General features: G+C 44.4%; 1 protein-coding gene across 2 annotated transcripts in view; it reads right to left on the bottom strand.

Moving 5' to 3' along the window:
• AHCYL1 (adenosylhomocysteinase like 1) overlaps nt 1-13,051 on the bottom strand; it is a 41,195-nt gene extending 28,144 nt beyond the window's left edge. Inside the window, exon 1 of one of the 2 annotated variants that reach the window (XM_060090229.1) lies at nt 12,645-13,051. In XM_060090229.1, coding sequence (XP_059946212.1) covers nt 12,645-12,764 — 120 coding nt within the window. In that variant the 5' untranslated portion in view covers nt 12,765-13,051. The remainder of the gene's footprint in view (nt 1-12,644) is intronic. The other variant, XM_060090228.1, reaches the window with a different exon arrangement.
• Between the last annotated feature and the right edge of the window lie 3,128 nt (nt 13,052-16,179).

Raw genomic sequence — 16,179 nt, 5'->3', positions numbered from 1 at the left:
ACATGCAGCGAATAATATATTTTAAATGTGCTTTTTATCAGCGTTTATTTATCCTGTGCAGAATAGTGATGGGGGAACTTTTCTTTCACACACTAACACTTAGTATAATTAGAGAACATGCCCTTAAATTGAGAACATTCTACTAGGTTCCTTTCTCAACTGTGGTGTACCACTCAAACACTACCCACTTCAAGTCACTTGCACTTTATAACATGTCTGAAAGATCTAGTGAGGTTGGATTTTCCCAATTCAAAATGAGCTATAAGTAAATTTGGGAACCTCCCAGTAAAATTTTTAGATAAAGACACATTTTGTCACTGATGCTTTCCCACTTTCTGGTACCACTTCTCTAACTGACTCTGCTACAACTAAAAAAAAAAGTTCTTGTAAGGTTATTAATTTTATTGAAGTATTCTGGACTTAGCTGACATAATATGTGATTACTGAATCTTGGTTTCATATCCATGGTAGACATTAATTATATAAAGTACTCATTTAATGAACAAAGAAAAAAATCCTGGCTATATGGTTTTTAAGAACAGTAGAATTTTCCCAAAAGCTCAACAGGTTTTAACTATATAGCTTCATAAGCTGAACAGAACCTCAAAATAAACCTAAAGAGACCCAGGAAGTGAGGTCTGAAATACCTTTGATCATTTTAAAGGGCTTCTTTAAAAATAAAAAATAAAGATAATTGGTGGCATGATTATATTCTACTAGATTAGGTGGCTTTGACTTTAATGCATCATTGAGCAAACAATGAGATGTCTTTTCTATTAAATAGCAGGTTGTAAGGTTTCACAGCAAAATAGTTTTTCCATATGCTGGAGAGCAGTTACAACTGGAACCATCTAGAGCCTCCTGGCTCCTCTGGGGAGGGCTATGAGCACTGTTCTCTAATGGGCTCTGAGTTTATAGAAGTTTGGCCTGGAAGGCCTTGAATACAGCACTTATTCAGCAACCCCTCAATGTGGGTCTGGAAAGTTCTCCTTAGACTTAGGCAGAGAAACAAGAATATCCCTGTAAAGACCACCTTAAGAGGTCTTGGCCTGCGGTTATACTAAAGGCCAGATTTCAGGGAGGTAAAGGTAGAACTGGCATAGAACTCTGCAAGCTCCTTGTGCTCCAATCTCTAAATCTGGCTGTGTCTTTTCTACATAATTTTTTCTCCTGTTGCCCCAAATGAAATTTCATTCATATTTCTGTAGTACATGTTACACACTGTACTAACTCTGAGGAATGGTTCTGCCATTCATTCAAGTCAAACACCAACTTTTATAGGGATAGAGACACACTAATATTGGTATAAATAAAGCAGGACTAAAAAGGAATCTTTTGTCTGGGTCTCAAATCTATTCACTTTGGCTTAAGGAGGAAACTGCTCTCCTGGCTACCTGGCTTACCAGCTTAGTTAATTGTCTTTCTGAGCTCTGCCCATTTTTTCCTATCATCTTTCTCTGATCTTTTACTCTTTGGCTATTTCCTCAGTCCCTCAATCAACTCCTGTGATTTTCTATGTTTTGAAGCCAGAATTTCACTAAAAAGTCCTCTCATGATCTTTATAATTTTACTATCTTAATCCAGGAATTCACAATATAAAATATCATGTTAAGGAAATTCTCATATTCTGACCCGATTTTTAATCTATTGAGTCCAAGAAGCTCAGCCAACCAGAAACTAGAGATGGGGACAGAGAGTCAAAATCATTCTTGACATTTCAAAGAGAACACAGACTAAAGAAATGCTATTGGTTTAGTGGAGGTGTAGCCATTCCTTATATTCTTTCTAGAGACACCCTTGAGTTCTTGGCAAATTGCCTTGGCTATACAGATGAAGAAACCACAACCCAGTCCTGCTAGGAGATAAAATGCCCATACACCCAAACTCATGACCTTGCTTTATCCCAATCACGACATTAATCAATTCTAGGCAAGCAAGCTGTCTAGGTTTTTAGCCTGGGATCCATGGATGGGCTTCAGGCTGCCAACTCCCCCTTATACGCAAATTGTTACATATATGTAATTTTTCTGGAAGATAAGCACAGCTCTGATAGGGCTCTAAACTCCAAACAGTTGGGACCACTACACCAGACTCACATGACCCAAATAATAACGTCATAAGAATGTAAATGCCACAGGATAGATATGGACCTTTGTCTTGTTCACTGATGTATCCTAAGCAGCCAGCACAGGTCCAGGGACACAGTAGATGCTCAACCTTCAGTTGACAGGGATGCATGATTTCTGGTTATGGCTTACTCTGTATACCTTGGAAAAGAAGAGTAAGTATAGGCTATTTTCAGGACCTCTTTTATGGGGCACAAGATTTCCCTCATGGCCAAAGTCATCCGAGATAGGTGGTGGCTGCATTACCATCCAAACAGCAGATTTCACAATAATTTTGGCTAGCCTTGCTAGATAATCTAAAAGAGTGGTTCTAAATCTGGGATCTCTCAAGTTTAGCTGAGAAAGCTGTTCCAAAATGCACATACCACCGCATTTTCCACCTGCCCCTTACTCTCAACCCCTCCCCATTCTGATGAAGTAGGTCTAGGTTAGGGCCTTGGTTACGAATATTTTGAAAAAGCTCCCTAGGTGACTCCCTAGCTAGCTCCCTAGCTTTTATTCCTTCCCACTCCATGAGGAGGACTGATCTGAGACAATCTAAGCAGGATCTGAAAAAGCAAACACAAGCACATGGAGTTTACCAGGTTCTTGATAAAGTGACTCAAGGAACACAGGAAACAAATGAGTTAGATAGTCTTGTACAGAAATAAAACAAATAAGTCCAAGGAAGTAAAAAATCTGCTTTTAATACCAACTCCATCTGTCAGCTACAGACAATCATTCAGATGGATCCACAAGGGTTTAGGAGATCATGACAAAGAGCCTGTCTGAGGAAGAGAGACTGTATTTTTACAATGGGTTGGTCCAAATTCAGTAAAAATTGGCAAGGTGCTCTCATTCCAAACATGCCCAGTGCTCAGCTAATCCCCTCCCTGTGAAGTCAGAAAAGAATGTGCAGAATTCTGAACCCTCTACTCCCCAAATAGGAGAGGTTCCTTCTCCTGAATGCAAGGGTTGAAACTAATCCCATCAACTCTCCACTCCTAATTACAAACTAGAGAAATGAGGTGCCTTCTCAACATAGGTGCTCTTTTTAAATTTATTTTTATTTTTGAATTTTATTTTTTATACAGCAGGGTTTTTATTATCTATTTTATACATATTAGTGTATATATGTCAATCCTAATCTCCCAATTCATCCCCCCTACCCACCCCGTGCTCTCCTTCTTAACCTTTCTGATTTGTAAACATTCTTTACTCCACCAAATTAAAAACCAAGCCTTTTCCAACCTCAATTAATTCTCAACTGGCAAATAAGAACAGAAACCACCACCAGAGTAATGTTTCCCTCTGGGAAGTTCCGGGGAAGGGGTGCCATAGGGTCAGTCCATCCAGTATGCATTTTCCTTGGACTTAAACTTAGAACACCATGTTCCCAACCAGCTTGGTCTCTTCTCTGTTACAAACCTGAAGTAAACAGATTCTACAGCAGCTACAAGCCTGTTACCAAGGCCACTGTATTGATCAGTATAATTAACATTCACAATTCATCTAGTCCAGCATGACAAGCCAGCTGGGCTATTCTCTATAAGAGCTGAACACTGGGAATCTTCATGCCTTGCCTGCAAAGAAGTCTGGTGCTCTGGACACTAAAAACTCAAGTACTGAATTAGAGGCTGGATGCCACCTGGCCACCCACAGGAAACTGAATTAGTTACCGGAACAACTGAACACATTTGCCATTTCTACAAAGCACAGACTTCTACTTCCAAAGCAGCAAAATTCTGGAGGTCCCCCATTCCCCTGAATCCTGCCTAGGTTACATACTGTGGGGAAACGACCTACACAGAATTCTCAGTGCCAACCAGAGCCCAAGCTCCTGATTAGGGCAAGCACTGGCCCAGTTCCCTGAAGACTGTGACTCCGAAGAAGGTGTGTTTCAAAGACAAGGGCACATATAGCTTTTGAGCGCTGAGCTCAGCCTTTGGTGCAGAAGAGGCCGCCAGGGTTGCAGAATGAGAAGAATCAGAAGTTTGCTCAGCACTGCCAGGCAGAGCTGTTGATTATTACTTTTATGATTCCAACACAGATTCCAAAATGAAACTGTTCAACTCATCACTGGCCCCCAAATCTCAAACACCCGAAGAGTAAGCTTAAATCAAGAGTAAACCAGAATACCAGTTTCAACTGTGGGCAGTGTCCCTAATGCTAAGGGTTTAAAACTTGGTGGGAAATTCAAATTACCTTTCCCATTAGGTCATAAGGACACCTCTAAGCTTCTGGCCTACTGCTTTGTGGTTCTCATGCTACGGGGCTAAGATTCTCAAACCTTAGGCCAAAGATTCTCTTACCTATTTCTGGCATTATAAAGGGATCTACTAAGCTGTTAGAAATTCTCATCAATTTCTCACCTGCAGTTCTTGGTACTCCGTTATCACTCACGTGGGAGGGGGTCAAAGTCAGAAAAACAACACTGGCCAGCTGAAGGGGAAAGTGAGGCAAAGCCACCATGTGAGTCCAACTCACTTCCTCCTAGGGACAAGCATCTCAAAATACTTTACTCAGTAAACAATTATTGTCAGTATTATGTACCAGGCCCTACATACTATACATATGTATGGGATATGGTCCTTGTCCTTAATACTGTTGGTCTAGAGAAATCAAATGAAAAGTAAGATTCAGATATCACCGTCAGTCTTGAAAACAGTCTGAGAAGTACTACATTGAAATCAAACCTATTTTTGAGAGACACAGAGGAGCAAATTATTTTGTTTAGTTTTGATACTCAGTCTAGTGAGTCCCCTATTCTAAACACTGCTATGGAATCAACTCTGGAGATTTAGGAGTACCAACAGTTCTTATGAGAGCAATGGGGCTGAGATAGTACAAAAACTGCCAAAAGTTGCTGAAACGCTGGTTTCAGTGTGCCTAAGTTCCTCAGTTGAACCCTCAAGGCATTGATAATGAGTCTCTTGGGAAGCTGAGGAGCATCCCAAAGAGGGGGGTGAAAAGAACACCAACAACCTCAGCTTTGTTCCAAGGACAAGCTGCAAGCTGGAAAGTTAATCTCAGCTGTTTCTTGATCTGTAAGGGAGAGAGATACTATGGCTTAGAGGCCTGGCCTTCTAAATCAGGGCTTTTAAAGCCAGGATCCAGAGATGAGTTTCAGGGAGTCCCATAAATCCTCTGAAAGTACAAGTTTTTGTGCTCCTGAATTTTGCCAAGAAAAGAACAGTGATTTTTATAAGATTTTTAAAAAGGGATCTGTGACTCAAAAGATTAGGAACCACTGTTCTGGAGTCTCCAATCCAGTGAATATCTCAGGAGCATTCCCTCAAACTGGCAAAAGAGAAACCTATTTATCTACCTTTCACACAGATTTGTCTACTTATTGACCTCCCTTCTGAAGTTAGCAACAGAGACCAGGGGCGGGGGCGGTGGCGTGTGTGTGTGTGTGTGTGTGTGTGTGTTGCACTTTGAGAATTCAAAGCGAATAGCTCTTTTCTACATCTCCAAAATAAAGCTATGAGAGCCCAAAAAGGTAAGCCTTTGAGTAAGGATACAATGTGGGGGTGGTCAAAGAGGGCAGAGCAGAATCTGTCCTACTGACTTTCCTGACAGGTCTCCTTTTTGATTTCAGGATCCTAAAACCATAATTGGAATAGGTCACAGCCCAGAAACTTTGACTTGCAGTCAAGCCAGTCCTGGGGTAAAGGGAAAAAGTAATTCCCATTATAATACCCATGGAAATCTGTCCTTCAAAGGTTCACCTTAATACAATTAATAAGTACTAGAAGAGTAGGAGCCATTTATTAAAAACAGAGCTTCCAAACTCCTGACATTGCTCACAACACAGTGCTATGAACAGCTTCACTCAGGAGGCCAAAATGAATGGAACATGGTTACGCTCATCTGCTCCAGGCCTTCAGCCCCTTCATTCTGCTACTCACCAGCTCACCATCCAGCTCACAGGGCTGCGCACACTGCAGGTCAGCACATTAGCATTTTCCTTGGCACCTTGAGCACACAGGCGCAGTGGGATTCCACTGATGCCATTGTACACACACAGGCTCAGGAAAGGAGAGAAAAATACATAAACAACAGGGCTTGCTCTAGCTGGGCAGTTCTTCAGATTGTAAAGAGCTAAACCTGAGGCAGGTCCAAGATGAACAGCATGGAACAGTGAGCAGTCCCAAACCCTTCCCGTTAAAGCCTCACTGCTAGCACACAACTAAGTACAGGGTGCCCATTTTGAAAGAACTGAACTGGTTTGGGCTGGTAGAGGAGAACACTTTAAGCCCATTAAGCCCTAGAAGTTAAGTACAGAGGCACATTAGCTGAGGCATTGGGGCTTTCAAGACAAGAAAGCAGGAACATGCTTTGCCGTCCTAGATTTGCGGTTCTGTCAAAGTGCTTTCCCAATCTCTCCCCAGCATTCCAAATAATACCTTTTTTCAGTAGTTCATTACACTGTTTTATTCTGTGTCCTGTTTGGGTAGTAAATGATTAAGCCCCACCGTATATTGCTAAGCAGTACCGATCATTATATACATTCTGAGATTAAGGCACCTGACTGAATCCTTTAGAAAAACTGAACAGAGATAGGAACAAAAATGAAACCAGTATGAGTGTTAACAAAGGCCAAGGGTGCTCCACCCGAGGTCTGTAATTGATATGGAGCAAAGGCCACACATTTCTGCAAGAGAAAATCAGTTACACGTAATTAAGAGCAGGCTGTTTAGAGCAGAGAGAAACAGTACCTGAGTGGGTGTGAGGGAGGTGGAGTACACAGGCCTGGGATCTGAAGGTGACTATATACAAACATAAGGTCACAGCTCAGATGAGCCTTTGGAACTGTTTCATGTGATTCAAAGATTCTAGTTTGGAATGACTCCCGAACTATTGCAGGTTGAGGAAATAACCTCCTGGACTCAGGCCAATGTCTGACAAACGCCCACATTCTATGGGTAAACTGTGCATTATGGGGAATGAGGTGGGGGAGTGGTCAGGTAGAACATATCTCATTTCCATCACAAGCTCTAAACTCTCCCACTATCTATGTACTTCCTGGAAATCAACAAATAGTCTAGTGTTCAACAGGAGTAAGCTCTACATAAAATAACATTTTTGTCAGGGATATTTCCTGTTGAAAAGATATTCCAATAGAAACATCTCTGTTTTGGCTCTTTGAGAATATATTGAAATTCTATATAAAGCAGGGTACTTTTCAGAGTGTAAGAAGGCACTCATTGACTAGCATGCTGGGATAACAGCATAAACCTGAATTGTACCAGGTAAACCAGGACATATGGTCACTCAAGTTATAAAGGAATAAGTACACTAATTAGTATTTACTAAATGCTAGTCTCTTCAACAATCTTGTAGGACTATCATTGTTCCTCATTTCACAGGTAGAAAAATGGAGGCTCAAACAGGTTAAGTCACCCAGCTTGTCCAAAGGTCACACAACTTTGAGATGGTAGAGGCTGAAGGTAAACCTCACTACAAAAATCAAGTGCTTAACTCACATCATACTCCTCCTCCTCCTCACAGTTTTAAGAATAAAAAGGGGGAAGTTAAAGAGGTCTCAGGTAACAGCCAAACAACAGTGGAATAGCAAGAGAACTACCTGAATGAGTCAAAGGGAAGTACAGAATCAGAATAGAATTCACAATTCAATGTGAATTTTTAGCTACTTACCATATGCAAGGCACTGATAGCGCTGACAAGAGTTGGAAGGAAAATTTGTGGTAAGAATCTGTCTTTAACTTTGGATTCTCGGATTTCAGGAAAAAACTCTGGTCTATGCAAATGTACTGTTCTTCATACATGAGGGGGATGCCTCTGAGCCACCTCAATATGATGTATTCTGAGTTATTATACCCAGTATAAGGTTGGCCCATCTTCATAAAATTTTAATATTCAAAATTCCAAACTTGAGAAACAGATAGGTATAAATGATTCTCCTTTATTGGTCAGTTCCTTTAAATAACAGCCCCAAGAGAGCATTAAGGTGCTTATTTACAGATTATAACTACTTGAGGTGACAGAGTAAACTTTTAGGAGTCACAGGCAACTAAAGATCGACATGATTCTATGTATCAAAATATCTTTTATAAACAACTTTACAAGAATATTATATTGGGTAACACACACTGGATCCAAATGATACCTTCCTGACGAAACAAAAGGTACACATTTATAATCTTGCCAGCAAAGTATCTAGACAATGAACAGATTTCTGTTACAAGTTAAAAATCTAAAGGAATTTACAACAAAGTAACATGGAAACTGTACCTAACGAACTAAACAGAATCAAACAAGAAAAAGAGAGGTAATCAATATCTGGGGAGAAATCTAAAAGAGATAGGATCTTCTTACACCTCTGATAGGATCTTCTTACACCTCTGACTCCTGTTCAAAGACTGGCACTAAAACAGTAGTCATTCTAAACAGAAGTAAGAGATACTAATGATGTGGAGAAGATAGGAAATGTCAACCTATCAAATCACTTCTCAGTGAATCTAAGAAGTACAGGTGTAAATTCTATAAAACTGCACCAAGGGCTTCGCTGGTGGCACAGTGGTGAGAGTCCGCCTGCCGATGCGGGGGACACGGGTTCGTGCCCCGGTCTGGGAAGATCCCACATGTTGCGGAGCAGCTGGGCCCATGAGCCACAGCCACTGAGCTTGCGCGTCCGAAGCCTGTGCTCCGCAACGGGAGAGGCCACAACAGTGAGAGGCCCGCGTACCGCAAAAAAACAAAAAAACAGAAAAGAAAAAAAAAAAACTGCACCAAGAATTAGCCATAACATAATCCTGATAAGAAGAGGATCATCCTAAACATCTAAGCATTACCACTGGGTCTCTACCTGGTATGCTTCCTAAGTCTCAGCTGACCCTTCTGATGAATTAGGGCTATATATACTTTATTCAAATATATCCTACAAATAATATCCTACAAGCAAAACTGTTCTGTTGTGGTTTTTTTCCTCCTTTCCCCTATTGTGCTGGTGGTAAAGGTCTGACTGTATAGATCCTAGGTCAAATGCCTAATGTATCACTCTAGAAAGTCACCCCAAATGTTCAACAGTACAGATGCTCTGATAGACCTTCCAGAGAAACATGTCTATCTTACGAGGTTTCATCAACAAGCTTGGGTTTATTCTATGAAAAAAAAAAACTTGACACAATGTCAATTTCCAAAGGCCCAAGGACAAATATCACAGCTGTAACACCAAGTACCAGAAAAAGAGGGATAAATACCCAGTTACAATGGGGAACTAGCTGACTTGTTTGGTTTGACTGATAACTGACAACATTAAACAAGGATTCTCTTCAGTTGTGGTACAATGTACACCGCCCTTACAACTCAAGGACTCCTTTTCTCTCCCAAATTTTCCTGGCAATTCCATCTGAAAGCACCAGTGACAGTCATGAACAAGGCTTAACAGGGGAATCAATACCATAGCTATTAATACTGTCCTGTGAAAATTTCCTTTAGAACTTACTACCAGCAGAAGTTGTCTCCCTGAGGAAGTGGTGTGTATCATTTCCCATGTCTGCTAATGAGACTATAATTCTGATTCCTTTTATCCTCTGGCTCCTAGGAAGCTTAGAGTTGCATGTGATGATCAGCCTCGTCCACTGTCTTAGCCCTCAGGGTTAACAATGTTTTCTTTCCTTTTTTCTATAGTTTGGACTTCCCATCTATATTGTGTGTGTCCTGTGTTATAAGCCATCTCAAATGCTCATTAAAGACAGGGAGCGTAAGTATGCTAATGGACTTCTTTTTAAAAACCACTTTTGCTATCTTAGCTCCCAACACACACCTATCTGCATTTGTTCCAAACAAAAAGCACTTATTTGGCAGATGAGGAAACTGAGGCACAGAAGCTCATTTGCTCAAGGTGGTACCCATTTAGTTGGCTTTTTGACACTCAGATCAAGCTCTGAATCAAACCAAAACAAGTCCTATTATCTACACAGTACTGTGGTAGATCCCGGGGCATACAAAAATGAGTAAGTTGTGATTACAGTTGAAGAATCTTGCTATTTATGCTTTTAGTTAAACGACATCTAGTCTATCCTAAAGTGAATAAAACTTCACTAGTTACAATGGAATCTAATCTGACTGAAGACCATCAAGGTGACCCTGAAGTAACCTATAGCCTCCGACTGGCACCAGAAATGTCCTCATTTCCTGAGGGGCCTCAGGGCTTGGAATGATCCAAGGATTACTTGGTCTAGAGCTACGCTGGAATCCTCACAGGCAAAGGACAGCACTATTTGAAGAGGCCTTTTCTCACACCATTCAATACAAGCCAAGATAAAATTTTTTCCTCTTACTTTGCTCATGCTTTCTCACATTATCAACACATGGCAGAGGTACAAAAGTGACTTAAGTCATTTTGTCTGATTCAGCTGAAGTTATGAAAAAACAGATTACTTAGGACTTGCAATGTGACCTTGACTAGTCCTCGATCAATTCGTTAACTAGATAAATGCCTTCCTTCATCACTACGGGAAGGGTAATTAGTCATCATAAAGCACTTTAATACAAAGTGCTGTGTAAATACTAAACAACAAAGCTCAGAAAGAGCAAGATTAATAAGAAACATTTATCAGAAAATGGAAACTTACAACAGGGTCTCCCCACATTCCTGGCAGAGACCACTCCTTTCAGCTAATGGAATATGAGTCTCTAAAATCATTAGCACTTGGCCTGACAATAGTTCACATTAGCAACATTTCTCCTCGGAAGAAAAGAAAATTTATTCCTGGTAGGCAGCCATAAAGACATCTCAATTACTAGTTAGCCAGATGGACAATTACTATTTGAGTACCTACTATATGCTAGGTACAGAGCTAGGCACGACAGATACAATGGTGAACACAAGTCTCTGCCTTTATGGAGTCTACAATCTACAATACAAACTTTGTCTTATTAATAGTGGCACCTGCAGAAACAAAGCCTTACTAAAATAAAGGCAAGTAAGAAAAAAGATGCCTAATCCCTGAAGAACTAGACGAACAATAGACTAATGGGGAGAGGAAGAGTTCAGGGAATTAGGTTACCAGGGATTTCCCATTCTTTCCCCTAACTCATCACAGGTACTATCCATATTCCATTAGCTTATAAAGACTGTGACTTTGTCTCCACATAGTGCAGATTACAAAGGTTTACTGCTCCAACAAAGCAGTCAGCTGAACTGAGAGCACTAAAAATAAGGTCAGTCAGACTTCTTAGGATCAAGGGATCTTCTACAAAGTTTTTTTAGGCATTCTATTGGTAAGATTTAAATTTTGTGGGAAGGCAGAGCTAAAGCACACAATGGTGACCTGTCTTTTCAACCCTGCATTTGATTTCTGGACTGGTAGGTTAATTTCCTTAAAAGAAAAAAAAATAATCTCTCCCACTTATGACAGCTTACCTAGTTCAGCCTGAAGGACTGTAACTATTCCTGCAAACCTTGCTTTGTGCAGCTTATACAAGCAGTGCATCCCCTCAAACACTGCAGGAAGAGATAGCCTTGAAACTCTGTCTTTATATAGGAGGGAAATATTTATCCATGTTCTTAACTGGTTTCAGAAAGGTCACCTCTCTGCAAAGGTTCTCTGGTCTACTGTTAACTGGGTACCAGTTATGTAGAAAATCAAGATGTGTTTGGCAGAAAATGCTCAGAAAGCACTAGGGATCCTAATTCCACCACTCAGAGAGCTGGTTAGATTAAAACCTCCAAAGGCTGTCATTTAATCTTCCGCAATAAGAGAATTAGAAGGATGTCCTTTGAGCTCAACCCACAGCACAACAGACTAAACTTGTTCTGCTTCAATAAGTGCAGTAAAGAATGAGCAATCGTTCCTTCCCACCCACCCCTCCAACCCACCCAAGTTCCTTTCTCAAGGGATGCCTAAGTGATCTATTCACATGACTCTACGATCAACCTGTATCCATGACAGTATCTGCTGTCACCAACCTCCAATTGTTAATTTCTTAAATATGTCTAAACTAGACGACCACAGAAGATGAAAATCACAGTTTTCTTTTCAATTTCATGCTGCCCTCATCGTTTTCACCTGCATAAAAGAGCTAGCTCCACGCATTTTTTTCATCTTGCCTCCAAGATCGCACGCAGTTGTTGGATAAGCCGGCCACTGCTCCCAAAGAAGCACTATCAGATTTTCACACTCACCTGAGAGGAGATTTCCCGTACACCCTCATCCCGAGACTGGTCACTGGGGTCACTTCGTTCACCCCCTCCCACTCCCGTCTTCGAGGCCCTTCATCCAGGAAAAATCAGCTGCAAATTTAAGGCCCGGCCCTGTCGGGTTTCGAAAAGATCCCGGAGGACTTGGGCCGAGGGACAAAGGAAAGTGAGGTCAGGGTCTGCCTTTCCAGCTCGGGATAGGCCTGGAGCCGCTCACCCTCCACCCCTCACACCACCTCCGTCGTCCCGGGTCCCTCAAACCTTGCCCCTGAAGTCCCGAACTAGCTGGACCCGGGCCCGGGGCTCGCTCGCGCCCCTTCCGCGAGGCCCTGGCCCGGACCCCCGCCGCCACCCAGAGCCCCCCGCACCTTCTTGGGCGCCTTGGTGACGGTGGCCATGAAGGAGTACTTCTCGGCGTCCTCAATCTCCTTGGCCTGCTTCAGCTCCTCCCCGACACCGGGCAGCGGCATCGCGTCAGGCATCGACATCCCCCGGCCGGCCCGGGCCGCGGCTGACCCGCCGCCCCCGCCTCTTTCCCTTACGGGCGCCCGCCCGCCTACCCGCGCGGCAGCCTCCGACACGCGCTCGCCCACCCTCCTGCCGGGGCCCCGCGCCGAGCCGCGTCCGGTGCTGAGGTGCTGGGGCCGGCGCCTCGTCCGCTCAGCCGTCCAAGACAGCCGGACAGCGACGGCAGCGACGGGAGCACCAAAAGCAAGCAACGCGGAGCTCCGACCAGCCCGCGCCACCACCTCCGCCGCACGCAAACACGCACGCAAAGTAAGGGTAGAGGGCGGTGACGCCACGTCGAGTACTGGCAGCTCCCGGCGGGCTGGGGAGAGGCGGGGAGAAACGGCGCTCTGTCATGACGTCACCACTCTGGACTGGGCCGCCGAAGCCACCCCTTTTCCTAGCTCGCTCAGGAAGAAGCTCCAGGGGTGAGCCGGGCCCTTTGTACCGCCAGGTGGCGCCATTAGCCTTATGAGCGGCGCGTGGTTCCTGCAAGGTTGCCGCGGAGCTGGAGGGCCTTTGGACTGCAGGGTTCCAGGAACGGTCTCAGAAGGGCGTAGGGATGCTTGTGAGCAGACCAGAGCCCCACACGACACAGCCTACAGCCAGTCCTAGGAAGCTTCCGGGGCCCAAGATAGCCCACTCACTCACTGCCCCCTCCCCAGACCCTTTGAAACAGAAGCCCCTACCCAAGAGGCAGCGTTTGCCTCTTTGACACCATAAGGGTGGGTAGAACAGACCCAGAGCAGTGTGGTTTCTGCACAACTCTTTGTGACCTCCTCCACCACCGTTTCCGCTGGGCTTTGCTTGTTTACAGGACCTTCGTGCCGCAGAGCTGATGGGATAAGGCTAATGATGGGTCAGAGGATGGAGAAGGAGGGGAAGAGAAGTCGTTGTGTCCCCCCCCACTCCCTCCCCGGATCAAGCATTATACTCTGACAGCTTCCAGGGCCGCACCAGGGCATTCATGGACTATTCACGTGCTATTACTGGGCCCTACTATGTGCTACCCCTGTGCTAAGGCCCTGGATAGTACAGATGTGTGTAATACATTTTATGTTTCGTTAAGCCTTAGTCCAGCTGGCAAGGCAATGTCAGCTAAGGTTGCTTGTCCTTTGACATTCAAATGACATTGGCTGAAATTCCCACGTCCCGTGGAAAGTCCAATGCTCCCCCCACTGATTTCTGTGAATTACTGGGGAGACTTAGATCTTTCAAGGTTACCTCTGGCTCTAGTTTTCTGCCTCATCTGAAGTTTTAGTCACTCTTCTGGTCTTGCGGCTGTTTCTTTAGTTCCTGCTGTCAATTCAAATATGGAAAACAGTCCCTTCTCCTTTCAACCCGCACCCCTATTCCAAAACAACCACAAAAATAATGCCGTAACATGTAGCAGAACTTCTAATGAAGGTTTGTGGGCCACAGGGGAGAGGTTACATCACACCACAAACAATTTGAAGTCACATTTCTGAAATGTTCTGAAAAGTTATTTTGGCTATCTTGTCACCCGGGACTTCTCATTAGCCACACCGCCCACAAAGCTCCCTGGCCCATGGTCGTTTCATCTCCCTTCCTCCTGTTCCTCCCTTCCCATCCCTCCACCTCACCTTCCCCTCCTTGATTGACTTTGGGAAACCAGATTCCTCTCTACTCTGCTGAGTGTTCCAGTCTTCCCAGGGCCCTTTTCTTAAATTCCTCCCATCCCACCTTCTTATATCCAGAAACCCAGCAAGTCTCTGGCAGGGTCAGCTCTTTCAAGAAAGAAGTTGTGATATGAAGAAACGTTTTCCCCACTGGTTTACATTCAAGGTTAGGAAGAGTGTGAAATACTTGCTTCTGGGGTCCCAAGAACTCTTAGAGAATCCCATGTTCCAACCACCCAGCCCCATGAGGCTGTCTGTTTGAAGTAGGCTGTGGAAGTGCCTGGAAGGATGCACTTTTGCAGATCTTCATCTTTAACTGTTAGGATTCTCTCTTCTGCACCTTGACTTCCCTCTCAGAAGTATTCCTGTAGCAGAAGCGACAAAGAGATGGGGGAGCAGAATACCAGATTGATCCATAAGGGTACCAGACTGGCACTTTTCTTCTTATTCCCCAGCTGGGGCCAGGAGCTATGCCTGCTCGCCCAGGACTCTTTGGACATATGGCCTAAAATAGCTTTCATCCTGTGAGTTCGCCCAAAGTGTTGTCAGAGTCCAGGGATCAGAGCTGCCTGCTTAGAGAACAGAGGCAGGGCCAGCTGGAACAGAGGTGAAAACTCCACATCCCTTGAATAGGAAAACATGTGACTTAGGTTAGCTTATTTGGGAAAAAAAAGGTGTTTTTGTCTTTTGGGTTTGATTTTTAAAACTCCCATTGCCTGAGAACTTTGTGTGCCAGCCCCCCAGCTCTGCCGTGCATGTTAGCATTCAGACAGCAAGACGGCTGGGGACTGGAGTTCAGCCTCTCTTTTATGCCCCCTGAACCAAGGTAACAGGTTTTCCCTCACACTAGGCTCACAGAATTGCCTGCTGCTGCTGCTGACGATGGTGACGACAGGGCCAGGTCTGCAGGAAGCAGTACCTTTGCAGTCTGAGGCAAAACGAGATCAGCAGGTGTGACTCCACTTACATGAGTGCCTGGCTCAAGTAGAGGCTGGGGAGGCTGACCTAGAGGAGTCAAGGTGCTTACATTGAAAGCGGGAGGGCCAGCACTCCCTGTCCTGGTGGAAAGGCAGCAGGCCTAGGTGGTTCATGTCAGGCTAGAGCCAAGGGTATTCCTGGAAACAAGCACACTGTGGAGGACATGGATGGTTGCCACCCCCACCCCCACCCCGCTATGTGTGGGCTGGAGATCAAAGAGCTCACCCAGTCGGAGAGTGTGACCACATAACATCGGTGAGAACCACCACATGCTCCCCTCCGCCCCAACCAGATGACCCCACATGGCCCAGCTACGGGCATGACTGCTCATGGATGGAAGAAATGACCTTCCCACCCCACCTGGCCCCAGCTCTAGCTACCAGCCTACTCACCCACCTATCTGAGCTGAGCCTCTGTGCTAGGTCAGGTGGGTGAGTCAGGGCTCACTCCCCTGAGCGGCACCATCCAGATGACACATGTGGCTACCAGGGGCCAAGGCTTGAGAAGAGCAGGGACCCAAGGACAGGTACACCTGTTGTGTGTGGTGGGAGGAAGTCTCCAAAGGGCCTAGAGCCCAGAGGGACCCTGCTCTAGAAAGGAGTAGCCTGAGGAGAGAGGTGAACTGGGAGATGCTGTTACCAGAAATATGGTAGCAGGAGGTACAGTATGTGGGCTGGGGCTGATTAATCAAATTCACTCTTCTGTCTACCCCCCAAATTACCCTCCACATGCATTCATTTCTATTTAATTCATAAGATATACCCTGAATGCTGAAGAT

The sequence above is a fragment of the Mesoplodon densirostris genome, chromosome 2 (genome assembly GCF_025265405.1).
Source record: "Mesoplodon densirostris isolate mMesDen1 chromosome 2, mMesDen1 primary haplotype, whole genome shotgun sequence".
Classification (NCBI taxonomy): Eukaryota; Metazoa; Chordata; class Mammalia; order Artiodactyla; family Ziphiidae; genus Mesoplodon; species Mesoplodon densirostris.
The sequence above is the reverse complement of the archived record's forward strand: the minus strand, read 5'-3'. Positions and strand labels throughout refer to the sequence as shown.